Raw genomic sequence first — 25,823 nt, 5'->3', positions numbered from 1 at the left:
TTGCATCAACGAAGGGGTTGGCGGGAAAATACATTGGCCAACAGTTAACGGAAAAAGGTGGTCCAAGGGACTTTTCGGCCTAAACTTGACCAAAAAGTACTTTTTGGCCTACGATTGACCAACAAGTACTTTTCGGCCTACACTTGGCCAAAAAGTCCTTTTCGGCCAAAGGGTGGCCGAAAACACCCCTCTTCGGCCAGCTTTGCACCTTTTCGGCCAAGGCATGGCCGAAAACCCTATTTCGGCCTAGAGGTGGCCGAAAACACCCTTTTTGGCCAACACCTGGCCGACAGGGTGCTAGACTTGATATTTCTCCAAAGCATGCTGTAGTTTCCGAATTTGCTTCAAATAATGTGATAGTTTTGAAAAAAAATCACCACATGCCTTGGCGGGCACTCCTCCCCCCTTGGCCGCCGCACCCTTGGGAGATTGAATCTCCCAGGGCCGGCGCCCCCCTGGGGGCCTATATAAAGGGAGGGGGAGAGGGGCAGCCGCACCCTGAAGTCCTGGCGTCCCCTCCCCTTGCTACACCTCTTCCTCCTCCGTCGCGTGCTTGGCGAAGCCCTGCCGGAGTGCTGCTGTTCCACCACCACCACGCCGTTGTGCTGCTGCTGGAGCCATCATCATCAACCTCTCCTTCCCCCTTGCTGGATCAAGAAGGAGGAGACGTCACACGCACCGTACGTGTGTTGAACGCGGAGGTGCCGTTCGTTCAGCGCTAGGATCTCCGGTGATCTGAATCACGGCGAGTACGACTCCATCATCACCGCTCCATCTAACGCTTCCGTACGCGATCTACAAGTGGTATGTAGATGCAAACTGACTCCCTTGACTCATTGCTTAGATGAACTCATAGATGGATCTTGGTGAAACCATAGGAAAATTTTTAATTTTCTGCAACGTTACTCAACAGAAGGGGTGATTCTCGACTTGAACAACTCGTACTGGGGTGGCTGGGTAGAACCCATGGTACTGCAGGTAAAGTCCCACAATATTTTGACAAAGCTACCTGGGGTTGCATCTGGGGTTCTCAGATAAATACTAGGGCTCGGCATGGCAAGAAATGGTTGTGAGGGTGGTGCACGAGGTGAGGGGTGTTGGGTAAGGTCACGAGGTGGCCTTCTTATATAGCATCCGGGCTGGGTTATTTACTGTGGTGAAAGGTAATAAATTTGGGAGATCAGCTCCAAGGGTCGGGGTCAAAACCACAGATACACATATCTCAAAAAGGGGACATGTTACTGTGGGTGTCGTCAGGGTTGGTTTTGGTAGTTGTGCCTGAAATAAAAATGCAACTGCAGGCTGACACAATCATGCAAGGGCTACTATTAAAACAGAGGCACAACAACAGACTGCGTTTATTTACAAGGTCACACGATTACAAAGCGAGGATACACCGAGACTCGGCACTACTCGGGTGACTTAGTCTACCTCGTTTACATCCAAACGCGTGTGCCTTGTGGATGTCGAGGTTTCTCCACGGGTCTCACTGTCGGGATTAGCTGGAGGTGGTAGAGGGGTTGCAGGGTCGGGGTGGCGATGATGACCATCGCGGGGATTGTTGGCCACAATCCCGTTGGAGTGTGCTCCCAAAAGGCGATGAAGCACTTCTGGGGTCATCAAAGCACCTTGGTTGATGGCTGGGGCTGACCTCAGGGTCTCGATTGGGTGTCCGAACAACATGACTGGGCTGTCGGCGTCGGGCTCGTCTTCCCTGCTTGCTGGGGCTCGGCGAACCAGCTCTCCATGAGCTGCGATCAGATCAATGGTGATTTGATCGAACAGTGCCTCTAGTCCATCTACATAACGCACTAGGTGCAACAATGCAGGATCCGTCTCGTGGTCTCCGTTGGCAACTTGGGGTGGTCTACCATACCCTTCATGCCTGGGGTAGTAGTAGAACGAGCGACAGTTAACTCTGGGCGACAACTGCCGGAGTTGAACTATAGCCTCTCGAGCAGCTAGCTGGATGGCTTGTGGCTCGAAGGAAGTTGTCCTTCCGGTGAACCTGTAGGGGCGTTCTGGCGACAGACCCCTACCGTAGATGTGCACAGTGGCCCAGAATTGACGGCTCTCACCGCTCATGGTCCCTTGGTACACAACATATTCTGGGGGCTCTTCTAACGCATAGGCACGACGGGTGAGGTTTGCGAGTATGGTCACAAAACCTCCAAGGTTGGTTGCTGTGGTCTCATTGTGCACGACGGGGCCAGGCATTATGGCTCGGTTCGGGGAAGAGGCTGTGTTGTGCTGGGTTGAGGCTAGCGTGCCCTTTTTATAGGAAAGGGGATGGAGTCTTCCTTCGCACGCTCGCGGATGGGACATATTGGGCATCGGTCACTGGCGCGTGATGGATAGGCTAAGATGATAGGTTGGGCACCGACTGTAAAAAGGTGCCAGGCTCACTGTGTGGCTATCTTGCATGATAAGCTTGGCCGGGGTTTGGTTAAGGTCTGATGGGTTGGTTTACCTAGGTTTTTCAACCTGGCTAAGATAGGATTAGCCAATGGTCAGCCCGGCTCTGATACCAAGTTTGTGGCGACCGGTTTTCCGGGTATTAATTTCCAGAAAATGGCCCTTGTGCTCACCAGCCCCAGGATTACTGTTAGCTGATGAGGCACCAACTTGATACAGAAATTCCAAGCAAAAAGCAAAATATGAAGTACAAGACCATTCTGGCCTCCAAGTACAACAATTTGGTTTCTAGTGGTTGACGACGGAAGCGGTTTGTGGATCATCAACGTCTATGGGACTCCAATTCCCACAGGAACAGCTGACCAGGTTAACTCCTATCTTCGCGAGGCTGCTATCACCGTTTCGTAGGTTTCGGGGCTGTCATCACGGTCGCTCCTCTCCGCGCAAGAAATCTGGCCAAGACAATAGCCAGGGACAAGCCAGTGAGTACTTTTGAATGTACTCGCAAACATAATGAACACGGGTATAATATAACAATGGTAAATCATGACATCAGTCACAAAAATAGAAAAAAATCTCTGATGCATGCAAGCAAGTTATTTATGGATATGCAATAACATAGAAGTGACAAAATTATGAAAAAAATAACAAGCATGCCACAGTCGGGCATCTCAGCGACACCACATAAAGGGCTTATAAAATAAATGCCACAGTCGGGCGTCTCAGCGACACCATATAAAGGGCTTATAAAATAAATGCCATAGTCGGGCGTCTCAGCAACACCACATAAAGGGCTTATAAAATAAATGCCACAGTCGGGCGTCTCAGCGACACCACATAAAGGGCTTATAAAATAAATGCCACAGTCGGGCGTCTCAGCGACACCACATAAAGGGCTTATAAAATAAATAACAAGCATGCCGCAGTCGGGCGTCTCAGCGACACCACATAAAGGGCTTATAAATAATCACAGTGAATATCCAGTAGGTAAAACCGTTCCAGGGATACTCAATACTTCAAATATTATAAAGAGGTTAGTCCATAATAATCATAATTATCATAAGTCACTAGTCACGATCCATGTTCTGGTTTAGCAGTTTTCTCCTCCGAAGACCGACACTAAGACCGACACTTCACCCATCCCAGACTGTAATCCTTAACCATAGTCACGGCTATTCGAATAGGTTTTAATCTCTGCAGAGAGTGTACTCTTTACCCACGAGTAACGGATTCCTTTAGTCCATCGGGACTAATTCTGTCTACGGCCTTTTAATTGGAAACACACCTATCCGCACACATCAGCCTAACTTACCAGTGTCTGGAATCACCCACGACACCCGTTAAGCAAAACTCTAGGTGGGGAGGCTACAACCTCGACGTAACATGGGATCACAAAATTTATACCGCGCGCAAACTGGGGGAGCTACCCCTTCGGCTACAACTGAAACACCCATGCTCCCGGACCAGGTGGCATGCCTACCGGATGCCTCTGGTATCTTCCACCATGGCCTCTCTGTATGGTGTGTGCTAGGAAAGGGGTTGACAATTTACTGAACCGTAGCCTACCTATGGCAGGGACAAGTGGCAGTACGAAACAAGTATGGGGGTTACCGGAACAAGACTCGATCTATGGTCGACTCAGGAGGTTTAAATATTCCCTGCATGATTAGCATAACAATATATACTTCAACCAACAGATAGAAACACCACGCGACATACCCCCTCATGCCATACCGGACACGACTGTCTCGACAGAGGACTAGGAACAAGACCGTGTCTACCCAAGACAGATGCCTTCCCAGCTTCCCTTCCGGTATGCATGAAAGGCATATGACGGTGATTTCCATCACAACCATATCAACTCCATTAGCATGAAAATCATTAATATGCACTCATGAGGAGGAACACATCATCACATAAAATGGCGTATGCCTGTGTAGGGTGGTGTTGTCACCGTGTTCAAACAACGCACACAAAATTATGCCAGGGTTCAGAATGCTTGCCTTTAAGTCGTGGGGAGGCAAGGTGCATTCCAAAACTCTTGAAAGCTTGCTTCTCTCTCTCCAAAGTCCTATTTTAAATAAAATTTGAATCAACACACAAATTCAAAACAGCACAAAAAGTTGTTTTGGAAATTTTTCAAATAAATCTTAAAATAAACTAGACAATATTTGAGAGAGGTAGGAAAAAGAATCAACTCATTTGGAGTTGTATTTAAAAAGTTAAGCTCAGACAAAGTTTTGGTTAAAATCTGTTAATTAAAAAAAACAGAAAAAAAAACGATTCAAATATATACGTACATGTCGAAAGCGTATTCTGGAAACACGTTTCCACTTATCCAGCGTGGACCGCGCCTGAGTCACTGACAGTGGGCCCGCCTGGCCCACTGGTCAGGTTTGGCTGGTCTTCCCTCCCCTCTTCTTTCTCAGTCCGAGCGGGGCGGAACTCCGGCGAGGCTCGCCGGTGAACGGTGGCACCGTTCGGGAAACCGAGGCCACCCGCGGTCTCAGGGGATCGAGGCGATCCTTCCAGTGGTCGCTTTGGTCTCTGGGGTGGACGGAGCTGCCGGCGGCAAGCTCCGCAGCGGAGGATGGCCGTCGGGCAAAGTGAGTTTTTGGCTCCGACGGTCCCTGACCAAAATCGAGCAGGGGGATGGACTCACGAGAGGGAGAGGGGGTTCCTGGTGAAGAGAGTGGAGAGGGGGAGGCCCTGGTTGCGCCGAACGAAGCCGGGAGGCAGCGGTGGCCGAACTGGCCGGAGTGGGGGAAGACGGCCTCTTCCTTTCCAATTGACGGCAACGGGAGCACTAGGAGTATGGTGTGAGGCTGCTTGTGTGCTCGGAGGGGCTCGAGGGGCTTCCTTTTATAGCGCTCCCACGTCGGTTCGCGGCGGCAGTGGATGAGCTCGTCGGCGACCGCTGTTCTGTAGCTTGCATGGCATCGTGGCGGGGCTGGGGATGGCGGCAGGAGCTAGCAGACGAGCGGGTACTGCTCCAAGGGCGAGCTGGCGAGCGGGCGTGGCTCGGGCGGCGCCGACCAGTGCAGGGGCTGTCGGCCGGTAGTGGCGGCTAGCTACTGGCTTGCTGGAGATGTGGCGAGGGCTGTGGTGCTCGTGGGGAGCAGAAGGGGACGTGGCGTGCTGGCTGCGGTCGACCAAGGGCCAGAGTGGGTGCGGGGCGAGACGCGGAGGATCGGTTGCGGCACGGGAAAAACGCGCGCTCTGGGCGCGCCCAGAGCACGCACGGGACGTGCTCGACAGAATGCTAAGGCATGTTAGGGGCTCTAAACCACAGGAGGGTTAGCAGGGTGGGGTTATAGGCTAGGGAAAATCCATGGGACATGCTGGTCTGGTCAGGGGATCAAGTTCATAATGTAAACAAAAACTCATGCCAAATCCGTCCATGCTCTCAAGGTGTTTGACAAAATGCCAAAGGCACCTAGGCAGTTCTTGGAGTGGCCAAAACTCCCAGAGTGGGGTCTCTTTAGATGAGAGAGAGGGTGGTGAGGTTAGTTTGACAAATGAAGAAACTTGCTAGTGCAAGTTTTGCAAAACTTCAATACTGGACAGGGAGTAAATGGCATCTTTACATGAACCAAAAATGTCCCAAAGGGGTGCATGCTTCTGGACTTAGAGGTTTTGTGGGGTTGACTAGAAGCAGGTGAAAGCACAAGGTCACTAGAGCAAAAATAAATAGGGTTGCAGTAGAAAACACAAGGCTGGACCAGAATGAAAAGGAGGTTGATTCACTCAATTTTTCCAAAGAACATCACTAGGTTTTTGCATAAAGTTGGATGGCATGTTACCACAGACATCCCATAATTTTGGTGGAGGCTTTAAAGAAATATTTAAATAGGCTGTAGTGCAAAAATGCCCACTGGACCAGATTTGAAAAAAGGGTGTAGAACTCAAAATATGCAATGAATGAAATATATTTTTGCATAAAAGTGATTTAGAAACATCACATGACATCTCCAAATTTTGGTTGGAATTTTAGTTAAATTTATCAAATGGTGGTAGTTCAAAAAGAGCTCCAAAACTGATGAAAGTCATTTTAAGGAATAAAGCTCAGGAAGATATAATTCAATAAATAAAATTCTACTGATTAAAAATTGTTATATTGAGAGAGCATAGAAATCCAATAAATTTTTGGAAAGTTTCCACTTGGGTAAAACTCCTCAATATTTAAAAGGTTCTGAAATCAACAGAAAATCCAGAAGGCAAATTTCTTTAAACTCCTGGCAAAAAATTTAATAATTAAAACTTGGTTAAATTTTTGGGGTGTTACATTGTCCCCTCTCAGTAGATGTGTTCCGACGATGTGATCGATGACACCGATGAAGAGCTATACTATCTTCAGAAGTGCCAGGCAAGCAAAACCCCCTTGTTCATTCCGATACAATCCCACTCTCTCGCTCCTGCTCTCTTTTACTGCATTAGGACAACAACGATTCAACTGTTACATGCTGCGGTAGTTGAACCCCTTTCCTCTGCATGACCTGTCATTGCCACAGTAAATAGATGAAACCCACTAGCATGAGTAGGAGTTTGTTTGAGCCCTGATGTGCCTACTCATTCATGCTTGTTTGTCATGCTTGCTACTGCTTAGAGTTGAGTCAGGTCTAATTCATCAGGGATGAATTGGAATGTGGTGAACATGTCCTATTGTTGAGAGCTAAGTGTGTGAACACGATTTGGTAAAGGTAGCGGTGAGAGGCCATGTAGGAGTACATGGTGGGTTGTCTCATTGCAGCCGTCCTCAGGAACTGAGTTCTGTGTTTGTGATCCATGAACAGCTACTACCACGCATTGGAATGCTTAAGTGCCCCTCTTGACTTATTAATCAACCCGATCTCTGTCCAGGAGTTGCAACTAGTTTATGGTGTTTGTAGGTAGTGTTAGTAATCTACCAAGTGGCACCTGGTACAGGTGGGCTTGGGACAGACTAGGCACAGTGGCACGGTGTACCAAGTGGCACCCGGATGGTGGGCTTGGGAACCCTGCTCACATCGTTTGGGGCCGTGAGCGACACCCCGGCCGGATCTCCTTGCGGATGGAACCCGAATAGGCGATAAACCTGGACGAGAGACTTGTGTGGTTAGTCAGGTCGTGGCCGACACCCTCGCAGGGCTTCCGCTTGAAGGTTGCCGAGTACATGTCATGTAAACGAAGATAAGTGGTGAGAGCGTGTGTGAAGAAGTACACCCCTGCAGGGTTAACATTATATATTCGAATAGCCGTGTCCGCGGTAAAGGACTTCTGGGTTGCCTGTACAGTTCATAGACAAGTGAAAGTGGATACTCCAAAATACGCAAGATAAGCGTGAGTGATATGGATGGCGTTCTCATAGGGAGACGGGAGCCATAGTGGTGTATTGATATGGTGAATATGTGGACTCGTGTGCGCCACCTCAAAAGAGTTACTTGCAGTCGTAGTTCAGGATAGCCACCGAGTCAAAGCTGGCTTGGTGTAGTTAAACCCCACCATCCCCTTTTTTGATAATGATGTATATGTAGTTAGTTCTGATGTAAGTTTTGCTGGGTACAATTGTACTCACGTTTGCCTATTTTATGTTTTTGCAGAGAGACTTCAGTCTCACTAGTAGTTCCGCGTGAACCTCGACGCTTAGCTTGTTACCTCAGCTATGATCTTGAGCCCTCGGTAGGATCTGGTAGTTAGTCAGGCTTCTCAGCCTTTTTCATTTGTAGTTGTCTGTACTCAGACATGTTAAGCTTCCGCATGTGCTTTGACTTATATGCTCTGAATGCTGGGTCGAGAGACCCATGTTTGTAATATCTCGCTCCTCAGAGCCTATTGAATAAATACTTGAGTTGTAGAGTCATGTTGTGATGCCATGTTGTATTTGCACATATCGAGCATATTGTGTGTATGTTATTGAAATGCTTGGTATGTGTGGGATCTGACAACCTAGTTGTTTATCCTTGGTAGCCTCTCTTACCGGGAAATGTCTCCTAGTGCTTCCACTAAGCCATGGTAGCTTGCTACTGCTCCGGAACACTTAGGCTCGCCGGCATGTGTCCTTCTTCGTTCCTGTGTCTATCCCTTCAGGGAAATGTCACGCGGTGTCTACCGGAGTCCTGTTAGACTGCTACAGCCCAGATTCTCTGGAGTCCTGCTAGCCCCAGCTGCTACAGCCCGGATTCACTCGCTGTTGACCGATATGTTCGTTGTTAGGTCATGTATGCCTGTCCCTATAAGTTAGCGCCACTTCGGGTTGATGACTAGTCATGTCAGCCCGGGTTCTTTGTCATATTGATGCTAGCGACACTATCATATACGTGAGCCAAAAGGCGCAAAAGGTCCTGGGCCTGGTAAGGCGACACCCATGGGAATACCGTGCGTGAGGTCGCAAAGTGATATGAGGTGTTACATGCTAGATCGGTGTGGCATTGGATCGGGGTCCTGACATTTTAATAGAGAATCGGAACAAAGCATTAGCACATAGTGAATACATGAACTCCTCAAACTACGGTCATCACCGAGAAGTATCCCGATTATTGTCACTTCGGGGTTGTCGGATCATAACACATAATAGGTGGCTATAGACTTGCAAGATAGGATCAAGAACACACATATATTCATGAAAACATAATAGGTTCAGATCTGAAATCATGGCACTCAGGCCCTAGTGACAAGCATTAAGCATAGCAAAGTCATAGCAACATCAATCTCAGAACATAATGGATACTAGGGATCAAACCCTAACAAAACTAACTTGATTACATGGTAAATCTCATCCAACCCATCACAGCAAGCCTACGATGGAATTACTCACGCACGGTAGTGAGCATCATGAAATTGGTGATGGAGGATGGTTGATGATGACGATGGCGACGAACCCCCCTCTCCGGAGCCCCGAACGGACTCCAGATCAGCCCTCCCGAGAGAGATTAGGGCTTGGTGGCGGCTCCATACCGTAAAACGCGATGAAACTTTCTCTCCGATTGTTTTCTCCACGAGACGGAATATATGGAGTTGGAGTTGAGGTCGACGGAGCCTCAGGGGGCCCATGAGACAGGGGCGCGCCCCCCACCATCGTGGATAGGGTGTGGCCCCCTGGTCTTGATTCTTTCGCCAGTATTTTTTATATTTTCCAAAAAGTGCCTCCGTGGATTTTCAGGACATTCCGAGAACTTTTATTTTCTACACATAAAACAACATCATGGCAGTTCTGCTGAAAACAGCGCCAGTCCGGGTTAGTTTCATTCAAATCATGCAAGTTAGAGTCCAAAACAACGACAAAAGTGTTTGGAAAAGTAGATACGTTGGAGACGTATCAATGGGGTCTTTGTGCTTGCCGTCGGCATGGCTTCTGTGCTGTGGGCAGTCTCGGCGGCATCGTCGCTCGGGCTTGGCGGTGGGCTCGGCGTGTGCGTGGGCGTGGGCGTGGGCGGCATCGTCGTGGGCGTTGGCGGTGTTGTCGAGGGAAGCTGGTTCAGGATGAGGCCCCACTCCGCCATGTACCACGCCTTGACCGCCTCATCGGTGCTCTGGAGCATGTCCGCCCCGCCCAGCAGGAAAGCCAGGTCGGTGTTCCTCTTCTTGGCAGCGATGTTGGTCCAGAGTAGGTCAAGCTTGACGGTGCTGCTCGACATCAACGCCGACCACCGCGCCTCGGTCTTCTCTTCACGAAGGGCGGCCCGGACCTGCGCGTCGGCGAGGCAGTGCTGGATGGACTCCTGCACGCGAGCGGTGGCCGCGTCGGCGTGTTTCCCCTTCTTGGCACCTTTGTTGCCATCCGGCCGCCCTTCTGACACGCACGGAGTCGGCGCGTCCGACTTGTAGGTCTCCTTGGCCTTGTCGAGGGTGCGCCGGACTTCTGCCCACTTCTCGCACTTGTCAATGTGCTTGTAAACATGGAGGTACTTGAACTCAGCGTCATTGTTGGTCTGCCGATACAGGCCGAACATGCGCAGCAACTGCGCGGACGAACAAACAGTTGGCGGGCACATACGGCGAAGAGAGGCGGGAGACCGGCGTGGCATACCTGATCCTCAACGCTGGCGCCGCTCTCCGCGTGAGCGGCGACCTCCTCGACGACCCTATGCCATTTGTTGCGCGCCCCCTGGATATGCCCCCAATGGTTCGCCATCGCCTTTGACCCGCGCTGCATGTAGACGCCTTTGAAGTAGGGGTCGACGAGCTTGCGCTCGTCGAACTCGGCCTTGATGCGCTCCCAGTACGTCTTGATGCTCTGTTTCATGCCGGTGGTCGTGTCGAGGCAAACGATTTTCCATGCTTCGGCGAGGCATTCCTCCTCCTTGAACACCCACTTGATGCGCGATTCGCCTGACCTGGCCGTCCACTTCTTCTTCTTGCGCCTCCTCGCCGGAACAGTCGCCGGCTCCTCCTCCTCCTCCTCCTCCTCCTCCTCCTCGTCCTCCTCCTGCTCCTCCTGCTCCCTGTCGCCATAGACGTAGCCGAGCTCGCCGTCCATGCCGCTGCTGAGATCCACCGTCTCATCCGCGGTGAACTCGAGAGACGTGGCGGCCGCGGCCGAACCTTCCGCGATGATGTCGTCCATGTCGGCCTCGGTCTTGTCGGCATCGCCGAGGTGCGAGAAGGGCAGCGTGCAATGGCGGAGAGGGGGCGTCGGGGAGGACACGTACGTGGGCGGCGAGTAGTTGTATGGAGGGTACTACACGCCGGCGAAGGCGGGCGAGGGCGTGCGCCGGGCCGGGTGTCCATGGGGGAAAGTGACGTTTGGGTTGAACCCACCGTGCGTGTCCCTATCAGCGTAGCCCGACGAAGATGATCCCCATGGCCGCAGTGACGGAGACCCGACGCCTTGCTGGCCCCAGGGCACGTACTGTGCTTGGTTGTCGGGTGGATTCATCATCCCCGTGTGAGTCGCCTCGGCCTCGGCCTGGTCCGCCGCAACGGCAGCCGCAGCCGCGCGTGCCGCGTTGTCACGGGCCTTCTTGGCGAGGGCCCTGTTCCGGCGGTCGGCGGTGACGGCCTCCCGCCACTGCACTTCCACCCTCCAATCGGCGTTTGTCATGCCCGGTGGCTTGGACGGCGGCGCCCTCGGCTTCCTATGCTTCGGCTGGGCGACGGAGGCGGTCGCCGTTGCCGCGGCGCGGGGGACGACGTACTTCTTCGGGGGCATGGTGGACGGCTGGGAGGCGAGCGGGAGGGGAGATTGGCGGGAGGAAAGGAGGAAATTGGAGGGGGAAGTGGGGAAAAGCGGGAAGAAACGGTGGGAAGAGGCCCTCGACTCGCCGACAGGGCGGACCCATGCGCCCTTTTCGCTTGTGCCAGCGCCCCAGGCGCCCTCAGGACGCCGGGTTCTGCTTGGGTCCGTCGGCACCAGTTTCAGCCCGAGCCGGCGAAAAACGCGCTTCTGGGGGGTGACTGGGCCATTTTTTTCGGCGCCGGCGCGGCAAAAACGCCCGGGGAGGGCCTGTTGGGGGCGCGGCTGGAGATGCTCTCAAGCCCTGACGGCAAAAACGAGAGCAAAGCAGTTCGAGTACTTACTGGGTAGCCTCGGCAGGCTCCAACGGCCTCCTGCCAAGCTTAAAGCCCGAGAGCCTCTTGCGGGGTGCAGCCTCGGGAGGTCCGACAGAAGAAGAGGGCACACCAGAAGGGTTGGAGCTGGCTTCGGGCAGCACCGGAGCCGGAGTAGATCCTCGGGAGATCAGCCCCGACCGATCCTTCTTTGGAATCACGGGCGAGTCCTCTCCCCCTCGCCTGGGGTCGGCCTCGTCGTCGTCCGGCATGGAGCGGAGGACATTGGACCTGCGCCAGGGGGAATTCTCCCCCGTCTTCTCAGTAGTCGCCTCCGAGTCGCGCTCCTCCTCTTCCTCGTCCTCCTCCTCTCCCCCGTCAGAATCGCCGGAGGACAACTCCACCGTCGCCGTAGCCGCCTGGCCCTCAGGAGGCACTACCGGCACCAGACCGTCCCCGTCAAAGGTGGGCATGGCGTCCACCACCCTCTCCCAGTCATTGCGAAGGAACAAGGGGACGGGAGCGCCCTCCAGGCTCGGCATGTCCTCTCCGACCAAGAAGTGGAGAGCTGCGGACAGATCTTCATCAGCCAGGGCCTCCGAGTTCAGGAGGAGGATGGCATCCGCATCCTCGAGTCTCCATAACGGGCGCGAGTGCGCCTGAAGTGGAGCCACCTGATGCACCAGGAACTCCTTCAGGAGTGTGGCCGCGGTCAGCTTCGCCGCCTTCATGTTGCTAGGCCTCAGGTCAGCGTTCATCTTCTCCAGCACCAGCTTCGCCCGTCGGTCGTCAAGCTTCGCACGGGATCACGCCTCGACGGACTAGGGTAGCCCCATGGGCAGCGCCAGCCGAGAGTTGATGCATCCGGCATCCAGCATGACCCACTTGCTCCGGAAGCCGTCAGCCCTCTTCCCGGCCTTCGAGATCGCGTTGGCTTTGGAGTACGCAACAAAGCTTGCGCACGCTGAGATATTGGCGCCAGTGACTCGGAGGAAGAAGAAGTGGCGCAGCAAGGCCACGGAGGGCATCACCCCGACGTGCGCCTCGCAGTAGTAGGCGAAAATCAACAGGAGAAGAACAGAGTTGGGATGGAGATGCAGAGCATGCAGCTTTTAATGGCGGAGGACAACATAGAAGAACTCGAAGAAAGGAGGCACCAGGCCAGCGATGACGGCGCTCATGAAGAAGGGATAGAAGGTGCTCCCCTTGTCCTCCGGCTGGGCGGAGCCGGGTCGGAGCGCAGTCTCCCCCATCTCGCTGCCTTGCGCCGCCGTCATCAGGCGTGTGAGGGCGAGATTCTTCTCCGTCATGTTGGGGGGGTCCAGTGCCGGTGAATACCAGGCCAACGGAGCCCCAACCGCGGTCTTGTGGGGCGCCATTGCTCACCGAAGGAGAAAGGGTGAGGCGGATCTGGAGATTTCGGAAGCAGGAGGGCAAGAGCAAGAAAGGGGATCTGGAGCAGGGCGAATGAGAGCAATGCAGGTAAGCCTAACCCGAGCCAGCCTTTTTGTCAGTCGGGCAGTTGCCGAGGCAGCATGGGGAAGCGGACACGCCCACGTCCAATCAACCGCCATGCGGCGACCAAGGATGCAGGCTGTTGGGGCCCACGGCGCTCCACACTTGCCCTTCCGCTTGGCTGCTAATCCAAGTCCGAGCGCGCCTTGGGCCCGGGGGCTACTGTCGATGTTCTGGGAATGGGGGTCCCCAGACTTGCCTGCCTGCGGCCTGCGGCGTGGCTCAAGTGGTGGCCCAGTACGACCCATCTTCAACAACTCAAGCTCAAGACCCTCGCGAGGGGCCAAGCCTCGTGGGGCAGACGACGCAAGGCTTCCTCAGGAACGACCTCACCAGACAGGCTCGCGAGGAGGCGGAGAGATCAAGGCAGGGGTACCTCGCGAGGTGCTCGTGATGCAAGCCATGACGATCGAGACCAGGTGGGCGCCAGGCGGGCGCCCGCCTGCACAATGTCCTTGTTTCCTCTTTGGTGCAAAGGGGGCAAGCGCAGGCGCGGAGTACCGAGGCATCAGGCAAAGGTTACCATTTCGGTGCAACGAGACCAAGACCAGCAGAGTGGCAGGATGGAGGTCACCGTGGAGTCCAAGATGGCGTCATCGCTAGTGCCTTTGGCAGCCGAAGACCAACTTTAGCCAGGATAACTTGTACTAGATGTTCCCCTTCAAAATGGTCGTTGTTGGCGCCCTTCCCGCTGAATATTTGGGAAGAGGACCAGGGCCTCTATATATAGAGATAGCCACCACAGTAGAGGGCATCGAGTTCTCATCTCATTTGGAAGCGGGAAGATCCATCCCAAGTAGAACACCGCACCAGCTCAAGAACACCTCTCGCGAGGCTGTTCTTCCCCTGTACTGTTCATCATCAGCCCCTGTGGCAATCCACCACACCACACACTGGATTAGGGTATTACACCACAACGGTGACCCGAACCAATATAAACCTTGTGTCCCTTGTGTTATTCATCGTTCAGCTTAGATTCTTAGCGAGGCGTTGGGACGTGGATCGGTAGGGGGAAGATCTTGGCGCGCACCCAGAGTTCGAACCTTAAGGGTTTTGCCGGAACCCGATATTCAACAGGATGCAATGCGCCTGAAGCTTAAGAAGATTAGAAAATATGCCATTAATAATGAGGCTTGGTATTATTATGCCGTTGGATCAATTGTTACCTTAGTTGCAATCTTCATCATATTTGTTGTGATGAGGGTATGTTTTCTCTAATGTTTTGCTTTACAAATGCATACTTAGCTTATTTTCTTCCTAAACGACATAATTACCTAAGTTAGATAAAAAAAGAGCTATACTTAGCTTATTCAATTCATTTATGACATACTTAGCATACTTAGGTAAAAAAAGGCATGATAATCTTTGTTACCTCCAAAATGATATAGACTTAGCTTATTTTCCTCGAAAATGACATAATAACCTTACTAAGCTCCAAAATGACCTATTTACCTAGCTTACCTCTAAAATGACTACACTTAGCATTTTTACCTAGCTTAGCAATAAAATGGAATTTTTACTTACCTTAGTTAGAAGAAGAAGAAGATAAAGAAGAGGAGAGGAGAAAAAGAAAGAGAATAAAAAATCTTCTTCTTCTTCTTCTTCTTCTTCTTCTTCTTCTAACTAGTCTTCTTCTTCTTCTTCTTCTTCTTCTAACTTTCATCTTTCCCAATTTGCAGATTTGCTTTACATGAGGAAGGCTTGGATTCATGGAGTGTACTATTCTTCTGGTGCTTTCTTGTTGTTTATGAAAACTTGTTTGGATATGTATGTCTATCTAGATATGTTGTTGGAAACTTGTTTGTGGTTATGTATATATGGATATGTTGGACTTTGTTGAACTATGTTGTTGGATTTGATGAAATATGTTGTTGGACATGCTGTTGGATATATATGCATGTATATCTGTGTTTGAAACCATGTCTAATTAATTGGATAAAAATAAAAATAGGGGATGTATAGCCTCTTTGCCGTCCGCTAGCCGACGAGAAATAGCTTTGCCGTCCGCTAGCAAACGACAAAGAGGACACGTGGTAGTCACCTGTGCAAACTGGGAACACTGGCTACCTATTTGGTTATTTTGCCGTCTGCAAGCGGACGGCAAAGTGACCAAATAGGCCTGGCAAACAGGGCCATCTATGCTGTCTGCTGGCAGACGGCATAGATGGCCACGTGACAGCTTCCCAGTGCTGCCCTAGCTAAGCTCTTTGCCGTCTGTCAGCGGACGGCAAAGAGCGCCGTTAACCCCCTAACGGCTCTCATCCCACACCGCTGTCGTCCGTCGTCGTTGCCGTTTGCTGGCCTCGGACGGCGGACGACACAATCCTTTGCTGTCCATTTCTGCGAAGCGGACGGCAAAGAAGGCCTTTGCTGGCACGTGTTCAGCCAGACTGTTTGCCGTCCGCTGGCTGACGGCAAAGGACTTTGCCGTCCGCCATGGCGGACGGCAAAGAAGCTGATTCCAGTAGTGATTGCTAGGTCACCAAGGAGAAGAGCCATGGGTCACACTAGGCAAAGACGTGCTCGATGCTCTTTTTGTTTGGCAGAAATCCAGACTCGAGGAAGGGGTACCGCAATTCACGTGCCCTATGCTAACCGGTTTGATAACTTGTGCAGGAGTAGAAAGCCCCCGAGATCCATGAAGGGAGGATGTTACAACCAATGAAGATTTCTAGGGTAAATCAGAATATCCGGCTTGGAAGTTTATCAATAGTTTGGAAAAGGGAGGTCTAAAGTAGGATTTGCGCTACCACAAAGCCATATAAAAATCAATTATGTTAATAATAGTACATTGTATACTATATACATAAACTACAAATACAAAAAGTACCGAATAATTTCAATGTAGGGACTAGATGCACGCCAGAGTTCAACAAGTATTTTTGGAGATCTAGCTACTCGAGTAATCCTTATGAAAGTAGGGTAGTGCAATCAATGGGAGTTTAATCTAGTTTTTATTTACCGAAATGACCTTCATAGATGATGAAAAATCTATGGGTTCATTCCACGGACATTCTATAAGGTGTCGGGCCCAAGTAACGGGTAGGCCCATGAACACATATTTTCATCAGCTAGTTTTGAAACCCTAAATTTCAATTATATAAACCCGAACATACACCAGAACATACAATTCATTCCATCCGCCGCCGCCGCCAACATCCTTCACTCCTGGTATCCATTATCTTCCTCGTGTTCCTCTTCTCCAGTTGTCTTGTTGTTATCGCACCTCAACACTTGTCCGGTTTCATTGGACAGTGACATCTCATTGCCTTATTCAATTTTGACCATCTTTTCTTTGTGGTTACAGCCGCACATGTGGATCCGAGACTCCCCTGGAAAAAAATCGACGCATTCTTCCATATCCGGCAAAGCACGTAAAACATACAGTACATGTTTTAGTGTCGTTGTCTAGACTACTATCTAGAAAACCCCACACAAGTACACCTTAGGCATCTTACCAAGGACCCTTACTCCAACTACTTGCTACGGCATGAGCACCCCGAACGATGAGACGCCGCTGATGGGGTCTAATGGCAAGATGCAGTATAAATCGCATCGCAAATAGTAAGTGGTACATGGAAAATATTGTTACTCCAAACCTTTTTTCCTACTAAATCAAAGTAAATTTTATTTTTAGGTCTATGTTATATAGTTCCTTTGGTCCTCGCTCTAGTTATGGTATGTGGTTTATTGTTATTGATAACACAAATAGTTTTAATTTATCAGGTTATTTTCGAAAAACATATTTTTTACTTTAGTATGAGTGATTTTCCTCATAGCGGGAAATTTGATTACACAACTTTTTAAATGAAGTTGAATCAAAATCCAGGTATATCAACTTTTTTTTGCGGGGTCAGGTATATCAACTTGCTGTACAATTGTTCTTGCATTGTGGTAGCTCTCTTAGTTCGCGCGAAACTTAAAGTGTTTTTGAACCTTAAAAGTAGAAAATCAGGTCAAAAAATTCTAGCATATCCTGCAAAACAATGACTCGGCTCAGTTCTGTAAAAAAGGGAATTTGGATGTAAATCCAGTTGCAGAGGGCAATAGCCCGATCTCAGTTACAGTCCAAATCCAGCTATAATTAAATGTTTGCTGTATTGATTCCCTATTTGCAATTTGAAAACCCATATCCAGCCATGTCCCAACAACGCAATTACTGTAGTACATTACAGGTTTGCCAAAAAAGTGAAAGATGTAAATCCAAGTGTAAACTGCAGGTGCCCGATTAATTGCTTTTATTGATTCTTTTCTAATTTGAATTTGATTTCCGTAAGAAAAAAAAAATGTAAATCTGATTTCCACGCGGTGCTTAAACCCCAAATCTCTCAACTCTGAAGCGCGACAACGCTTGGGGTCGACACGCGCCGGAGGTCACAGCGCCGCCCCATCACACCCGCCGAAGCCGAAGCCCGCGCCGCCGCCGCCTCTGCAGACGCCGCCGCTTCCTACAAGGCGTGGGCCGAGAGGAATAGGGGGAAGGGGAAGGGGAAGGCGGCGGCGGCGGAGGAGAAGGAGGCGCCAGAGCCCCAACCTCTCCCGGCGCGCATGGCGAGGCTGGGCCCGGGGCAGGGGTTAGGGTGCGAGGCGGCCGTGGGGTCGCTGGCGCCCAGCCGGAGCCGGGAGTACAAGCTCTGCAGCAAGCACACCGAGGGCAAGCGCCCGCTCTACGCCATCGGCTTCAACTTCATCGACGCCCGCTACTACGACGTCTTTGCCACCGTCGGCGGCAATCGTGTAAGCTTTCTGTGGTCGCCCACCCGCTCGATCTTTGCTCTGTCTTTAGATTTGGGAATGTTCTTAATTGTGAGTGGTTGAACGGGAGAGCTGGGGTTCCGGTGCGCGGGGCTCCATAGGAGGATCCGACCTTCGTAGAGGGATTCCGAGAGCCCCAAATTTTCCACAAAATGGAGAGGGCGACCGCTGGCCAAATCTCCCTGTGGAGGCCAAGGGGTGAAGGAACCTCCCAAATAAGGTCGAGGGAGCTGCAAGCTTGGCTTTTGGTTCGGAAAATTTGGACCTTCGATTGGGAAAACAGGGTGCTGTTTGCCACAAGTTTTGATATATCTGATAACAACTCGCATATTCGATGGAACTTTTGATCAATATCACAGTGGAGGGAATTGTTGAGAATCTGGTCGTAGTTTTCTTTTCCATAGGCATCCGGTCGGAGTTTGATTTGAATAATTGTTACTTCTGGTGTGCTCCTGTCCACAAGTTGACTCTGTTGATCTTGCAGGTGACGACATACCGTGGCCTCCCCGACGGTAATTTGGCTGTTCTGCAAGCATACATTGATGCGGACGTAAGCTCCATTACAATCTCTAGAGTGTTCAGTTTCTTATATTGGTTGTACTTTCTCTGAGGCTGATGAGGTCTGCATCTTATCTCAGGATGCTCAGTCATTCTACACTCTGAGCTGGGCTTGTGACCTTGACGGCACACCACTGCTAGTGGCAGCAGGAAGCAATGCGGTCATTCGGGTCATCAACTGTGCCACCGAGAAGTTGTTTAAGGTATAATAGTGCCAGAGTTTTCTACTTTCTTATTGTGGCCAACATGGATGAAGTTTCACTTGCATCAATCTACTATGCAGCTGCTTATTTGATGTCCTTTCTGAAAACTGTTACTTATTTGATAATTGTTGGTTTCTCTGTATTGTCCATTCGAGATGATGATTTGGACTTTTAGGAAAAGTTGTGTTTCTGCTATACAGTAGTTTATTTTTGTCCAAAAGAGATTGCAGATGTCAAATACTTTAGTACGTCTAGCATGGTGAAAATTATGTACTCCCTCTGTAAACTAATATAAGAGCGTTCACTAAAGTAGTGATCTAAACGCTCTTTATATTAGTTTACGGATGGAATAGAACCTAGCAGATCTATTCTTCTGAGGTAGTCATGAAATTGGGCATATATATGACGATTCAATATCCTAAACTAATGATTACGAACGTGGAGTAAGTTTCTTATTTCGTCTTACAATCATGCAGAGTTTTCTTGGCCATGGTGATTCAATAAATGAGATAAGAACTCAACCATTGAAGCCTTCGCTCTTCATTTCTGCAAGCAAGGTTGGCAGATAACCTAGTGATGCTGGATATACCTATGCCTTTTACCTTTCTGATGCAGTTTATATGGCCTTATATAGGATGAGTCTGTTAGGCTATGGAATGTCCATACAGGTATCTGCATCTTGATTTTTGCTGGAGGAGGAGGTCACCGTAATGAAGTATTGAGTGTTGTAAGTTACACCTACCTCCTAGTGACATTGTTTTATATTACCACTCACTTCACTGCCCAAAGATATGTTTGGATTGTGGCCAAAAGCTACCCTACTAATACTTTGTTCATAATCAAAAACTTGGTCTTTGTTAGGATCATGGACAATTTTCTGGCATGCCAATGCTCGTTTGGCCATCCTAGTTCAGTTTTCTTACCAATGTTGGCCAAATCATGGGCTAGCAAAATCTTCACCAAAATTATAGCTTGGGCTAAATCCGAACACACTCTAAATATAGCTGTCTGCCAGCTACTGGCATTATTGAGTGGATCATTTTAGTTAGTATCACTGAAAAATAAAACATTTTATCTCGGCACTAACTGTCCTTTCATTCATACTTCCGTTATATCAGGACTTCCACCCTTCTGATATCTACCGAATTGCCAGTTGTGGCATGGATAATACTGTTAAAATCTGGTCAATGAAAGGTTAGCAAACCATTTCATCAATCTTGCTTCCTATTTACATTTTATTACTGCTGATCACTGACATGGTTTGTTAATCTTGTCATAGAATTTTGGCCATACGTGGAGAAATCCTTTACATGGACTGACCTTCCATCAAAATTTCCAACAAAATTTGTCCAATTTCCAGTATGTTAAGTATCTCTCATCTTTGAACCTGTTATTATGCAAACTTTTAGTATTGACCCTCTCAGCATCGTGCTGATCTATCCCTTTTCAGCTTATGACTTCCGTGGTGCATTCTAACTATGTTGACTGTACTAGGTGGCTTGGTGACTTCATCCTGTCGAAGGTAAATTGCTCATTTTTGTAGGAGAGACGAATTAGTGTGAACACAATGTTTAGAATGCTTACTGGTGCAAAATTTCAGACTATACCTGAAACCTGTAATATCATACTTTACAGTCTTTTTTTTAATATCAAAGATTAGTGTTGCCACCTGTTTTTCAATGCTGATATAATTATTTCCTGAAGGATGAGAACATCTGATCTGCTTTGCCTTGAACTTGCAGAGTGTTGACAATGAAATTGTTCTGTGGGAGCCAAAAATAAAAGAGCAGGGTCCCGGCGAGGTGATGCAGTTTTACTTTTAAAGAACTATAGGGCTTAACACATTATACTTTTGTACTGATCCAAACTAGTTCTGGTTGTGCTCCTTTGTTTCTAAAAATGATGCCGGCCATACTATGTGCCTTCGTCTGAAGTGATTCTTCATTCCATATGCAGGGTAGCATTGATGTTCTTCAGAAGTACCCTGTGCCCGATTGTGACATTTGGTTTATCAAATTCTCATGTGATTTTCACTTCAATCAATTAGCAATAGGTAACACTTTATATTGAAATTATTATCTGCGGACATATTTCTGTATTGTACTTATGTGATTGTCAACAAGTTTCTGAGGATGGCTGTACTTATACACGTGAAAAAACTGATATTTGTAGAAAGCATGCTCGTGGCTAATCGTTTGCTCGTAAACGAACTCATCTACATGCACCTGATCAGGGTTAGATGAAATTCCAAAAGTATAACTCTTGTGGTTAATCGTTTGCTTGTAAACAGGCAACCGCGAAGGCAAAATCTATGTGTGGGAAGTGCAGGCGAGCCCTCCTGTGCTAATTACCCGGTAAGTTTAACCGAGCAAGTTCAGCTATTCCCAATTTCTCCTCCTGTGCATGTGGTGGTGGTGCTAGCTACTAACTTGTATGTTCGTGCATGTACACACTGATAATTTCCAGGCTGAGTAGTCCGCAATGCAAAATGCCAATAAGGCAGACTGCAGTGTCGTTTGATGGAAGGTACATCACCATATTCCGTTCGCCACCTCTGATTCAGTAGTACCTCTCTAGCATTTATTTTTCCTGTACTTTTATGGATATAGCTTCTCATGTGTGCTATGTGCATCCATCATGGTTTTTCTTCTTTCAAGTCTGGTTTTGGTGTTGGCGCATAAGAATTGTGTGTCACTCTTCTTCTTTTCTTCCATTCTTCAGCACGATCCTTGCCTGCGGCGAGGATGGCAGCATATACCGCTGGGACGAAGTGGAACATCAAGCTGCAAAAAATTGAAGCAACCGAAAACCACCATGCCGTGCGACCCCATGGCAATGCCAGCCAGTTTGAGCTTGACTTGGGTAGTTGTTGTGTTGCTACTTAGTGGGTTGTACCCATTACTTAGTCGAGAAGCTGGGGTGAATGAGCTTATAATGTTGTAAGCTAGGATGTTGTTGATTCGATGATTTGATGGATGTTTCCGTTTATTAGGTTGGCTGTATCATGTACCGAATGTGGGAGTTAAACTTAAATCCTCGTTCCTACTAGTTTGTTCTGTATCAATAGTGGGAGATTCATTCATTCATGGGTTTCTTTTCAAATGTTTCCTCGACCTCGAGTCTCTCTAGGCTCTAGCTACGAGCTTCGTCTGAAGCTAGTGGCTGGGTGAAGACAAAGAGGAGGAGTGTCTGACGACACGGGTGGCCGTTTGGCGCCAAAATGTGCCGCGGTCAGGTGGTCGTGATCGCGGGCCGGGAAAGAAATCGTCCTCTTCCTCGCAGCCATTGGCGACCAAGACACATGATATCTCTGAACGATTTTTTTTGATGGTGTTTCTGAATAAAAAGTTGAAGTCGAAGGAACTTGGCTTGTGGGGACGCCTCGTCGACAGATTTCTTCTAGTAGTAAAAATCTCTCACGCTGGTTTCTTTCCTCTCACTAAAAACCGATCCGATTGAAAAAAGGAAACAGCACCCTCCATACCCTCGTTGTTTCATCGCCGTCTCGCTAGGTTTCTCACACCCCGAGTTCTCATCCTCGCCGCCGCCGATTCTCGCTGCCAAGACCCGCTAACTAGCCTCCTCGGCGCTCCCTTCGCCTTCTTCCCCGCACCACCCTCCACCCCGCCGCCACATCTCCTTCGCCGCCGCTCCGTCCTCCCGCGGGCGTCACCTCTCCGTCCTTCCTCCGGCGCCGCGGGCGCGCGGCTCTCCATCGTCGTCCCTCGCTGCCGTGCCTCCCCTGCATCTCCGTCGCTGCCTCGGTGAACTGCACGTGGAAACGAGAGGAATGACGGGTCGCGGGGCCACAACGCGTTACCTCACCGCCGCTGGTACTTTTGCATCTTCGCTTACTGATGAATACATTGTTGCTGTGAAATACTACTAATTGTTCGGTTGCATGCTACTTGATAGCTGTGCGTGCATTTGGATGTTTAGCAACAAGCAAACCTTGCCGGCTGAACTTATTCACCATGAGTTTCCTTTTATCTTGATGATGTATAGCACGAATTCCTGCGGTTGCAAGCCAAGTGTATCGTTGGGCAAAATGCCCACATTCCTAGACAGGTCCATTAGGATGCCGCCGCTGAAGATTTTTGAGACATGAATGCTGCCGGCGCTACTCCTTCATAGCCTTTTGATTTTGTTTTCACTATATCTTCGTTGTTCAAGGTGTATATATCCAATTCCTCGATGATCGTGCTTGGTAGGTTTATGGTGTTGGTTACCATAATTTGTGGAAATCGGTATCGAAAGGTGTCATTCTGCCGAATATTAAAAATTATTCATGGGTACTTACCTTACTGGAAAAATGATGTACTGCTGGACAACTGTACAAGTATTTAGCTGTTCGTTTTCTCAACCCATAAACGATCCGTTCTTTTATCTTCATAACTTATCATCAAGAATTGGACATATGACACTTGAATGACTCAAGTGCGCTGCATTATGTGTTGTCCCCCTTCGTCAGAGAAGCGTCTTTCTGTTTCTTATTTGGATGATATGCAGAAGTATTTAACCTGCGTTTTTTTACCCATAACTTGATTGTCTTAATTAATAGGAAACTACATGAAACTTTATGTGGATTTGATTTGGACTTTCTGTACGTAGCCGAGTTTAGATTCATACTTTCATAGTGAGCTAAACGGTATTACTTTTAATCATCAGTAACTTGATAAATTTTAACATAAAAACACATGTTAACGTAGTTATCTAAACTTTTTTTTTTGCTTTTGTATAACCTTACAAGTGGATACACACATTCCTCATGGCACCAGCGGCCAACTGGGATAACAAACTAACTAGTGCATAAAAATCTGAAGAGGCACGAGGAAAAGTGAGTCGCCTATGAGATATGCACAACAGCCCATTCCTCAGGCAGAAAAGTATCCCCCCTCCAAACTTTTATAGGAAAAGGGAAGTTCTTATACTGGATATCGGTGGTCAGCTGATCTCATTATCTTATATACTGCCTGAAACTCATTGGGAAGCTCATGTGAAATATGACTTTAGACAGTCTGTTACATGGTCAGCAAGCCACCTATGGGACCACTGTTTTCCTGCACCATTATATTTTCTTCTTGTTGATATATGAACTGCACATCTCTTTTTGTGTTGGATATCTTTACTGGTGTAATGCACCTCACCTGTAAGCATTAGGATTCATTCATTGTCTTCCTTTTGCTGGTTTTTAGCGAAGGTGTATTCATGTGAGCCGATGGAATACCTTCCTTTTCTTGCCTTCACTGTCTGATGCATATTGCTTATGTTTTTTCAGTCATCAATTTACCTTTCCCCACAAAAACAAATGGACCTTTGCCATTTCTTTTGCAGATAATGGTGATGAGCTCAACAGCAGCATCGTTGTTGGTAAATACCATCGGCACTTACAGTCTACTCCACCTACAAAGAGCTATGGCAAGGTGCACACTTCAGTGTCCTCAGTCCTAATTTTCTATGTTACTATACTTTTGTGGTGACTATATACAAATGTTTTGACAACTTTCCTGGTTATTCATAGGGCACTGGAGCAGCATTCGCTAAAGAGCTAGGCTATTTTAACACAGGCAAACATGTTTCCCAAATGAAAGATCGGAAAAGAGCAACAAACCCCGTGAATCATCAACCAAAAAGGCGTAAAGTTTGTCAAAATATTTCTGAGGAGAAACATTTAGATATGGATGATAGTAAGTTAGATTTGAAGTTCTGTACAGGAAGTCGACAGAAAAAAAACTTTGTTGAGCCAAAGGACTTGTCCCATAAACTACAGAGAGAAGATCTTACTTTTGGGAGTTCAACCAAGAGGTAATCACTCCTGTTTGCTGACCCAGGTCATCTGTTGTTTACCTTTAGAAGTTTTATGAACTATGTTATCTCTTCTCTAGCATTTCGTCGGTTTTGCTTACGCATCCGAGACTTTTTACTTTGTTGTACGACATTTACACCTTTTTATGTCATTTTGATTGTGCGCAAATCCATTTATTGATTATTTCTCCTTCTATTGCCACTCTGTCAGCTACATTGCATTCCATCTATAAATAATATGAATATAAACTTGAACTGCAGCGATGGCAGTGGTAAACGTGTTTGAAACCACTATTGCTTGTGCCGTGCTTCCGGTCTCCCATTGGTACCCCACATCACATTATGTTTCTCTGATAAATTTACTGATGTGCAGATGGTACCATTCCAAGAATCAGACCTACCAATATGAGAGGTTAAATACAGGAAACGAGAATAAGGTGAATACGCTGACAACTGTTTCACGCCTTTCTTTGATAGTTCTTTGGTATTATTTTTTCCATTCACTCCTTGTGAAATGAAATCTATTATTTGAACTAAAATTCATATCCGCATCTAGCATTATATTTATTATGGTGTAACATTATTGGTACAAATGCAAAAGTTGTTTCTATTATTTCATCGAGCACTATGTTTTCTGAATATATTTTTCTTAGCATAAACAACAGAGAAGCCCTATACTTTGAACAATAAATGTTTTGGGTTAAAACCTATATCCGCCAAATACAAATAATGGTCATGCAATCATATAAGGTGTTTGGATTTTATTTACCGAGAAAATCGTCATTGCTGTGTATGTACTTCCATCATTTATTTCATTGATATTAGCTGCAAATGTTAGACATGAATTAAGATTTCTACATATGTATTCCAATGATGTTTTTATCATTTTCAGGAATTAGTTTTCTTCAGTGACGAAGATACAAAACTCGCTAAATCTGTTGATGTCAAGGTGGCTAATAAACGGCAAATTGGTAACACAATAAGTAATAATGTTCTTGCCTACTAACATTTCATCACTATATGTTGTAAAATAGTGACCAATTATAAAATGTAGTACAAATTTGCATTGTTGGATAGATAGGTATTACAGGGGTCGGTAGGTATTAC

General features: G+C 48.1%; 2 protein-coding genes across 4 annotated transcripts in view; both read left to right on the top strand.

The window, feature by feature from the left end:
• The first annotated feature begins 17,751 nt into the window (after positions 1 to 17,751).
• On the top strand, positions 17,752 to 21,962 carry LOC119340066 (polycomb group protein FIE1). Its single transcript, XM_037611978.1, has 13 exons — positions 17,752 to 18,132; positions 18,635 to 18,700; positions 18,789 to 18,911; positions 19,388 to 19,468; positions 19,546 to 19,638; positions 20,030 to 20,105; positions 20,191 to 20,270; positions 20,362 to 20,433; positions 20,654 to 20,713; positions 20,868 to 20,964; positions 21,202 to 21,265; positions 21,378 to 21,437; positions 21,633 to 21,962. Exons 1-13 carry the CDS (start codon positions 17,944 to 17,946, stop codon positions 21,706 to 21,708), a joined length of 1,137 nt encoding a protein of 378 aa, XP_037467875.1. The 5' UTR covers positions 17,752 to 17,943; the 3' UTR covers positions 21,709 to 21,962.
• Positions 21,963 to 22,300: 338 nt separating this feature from the next.
• Positions 22,301 to 25,823, top strand: part of LOC119341555 — a 6,128-nt gene continuing 2,605 nt past the window's right edge. For 2 of the 3 annotated variants that reach the window (XM_037613427.1, XM_037613429.1), the window contains exons 1-5: positions 22,301 to 22,744; positions 24,246 to 24,334; positions 24,433 to 24,716; positions 25,090 to 25,153; positions 25,609 to 25,699. In XM_037613427.1, the coding sequence (XP_037469324.1) occupies positions 22,702 to 22,744; positions 24,246 to 24,334; positions 24,433 to 24,716; positions 25,090 to 25,153; positions 25,609 to 25,699 (571 nt within the window). In that variant the 5' untranslated portion in view covers positions 22,301 to 22,701. The remainder of the gene's footprint in view (positions 22,745 to 24,245; positions 24,335 to 24,432; positions 24,717 to 25,089; positions 25,154 to 25,608; positions 25,700 to 25,823) is intronic. The other variant, XM_037613428.1, reaches the window with a different exon arrangement.

The sequence above is a fragment of the Triticum dicoccoides genome, chromosome 7B (genome assembly GCF_002162155.2).
Source record: "Triticum dicoccoides isolate Atlit2015 ecotype Zavitan chromosome 7B, WEW_v2.0, whole genome shotgun sequence".
Lineage (NCBI taxonomy): Eukaryota > Viridiplantae > Streptophyta > Magnoliopsida > Poales > Poaceae > Triticum > Triticum dicoccoides.
This window is presented reverse-complemented; position numbering and strand designations above follow the sequence as displayed.

Excerpts from the sequence above, each read along its gene's own strand:
- LOC119340066 (XM_037611978.1), top strand. The coding sequence starts at position 17,944 with ATGGCGAGGCTGGGCCCGGGGCAGGGGTTAGGGTGCGAGGCGGCCGTG. Across the intron at positions 18,701-18,788 it reads AAGCATACATTGATGCGGAC|GATGCTCAGTCATTCTACAC; the intron begins GTAAGCTCCATT and ends ATCTTATCTCAG. Across the intron at positions 20,965-21,201 it reads CTTCAATCAATTAGCAATAG|GCAACCGCGAAGGCAAAATC; the intron begins GTAACACTTTAT and ends GCTTGTAAACAG.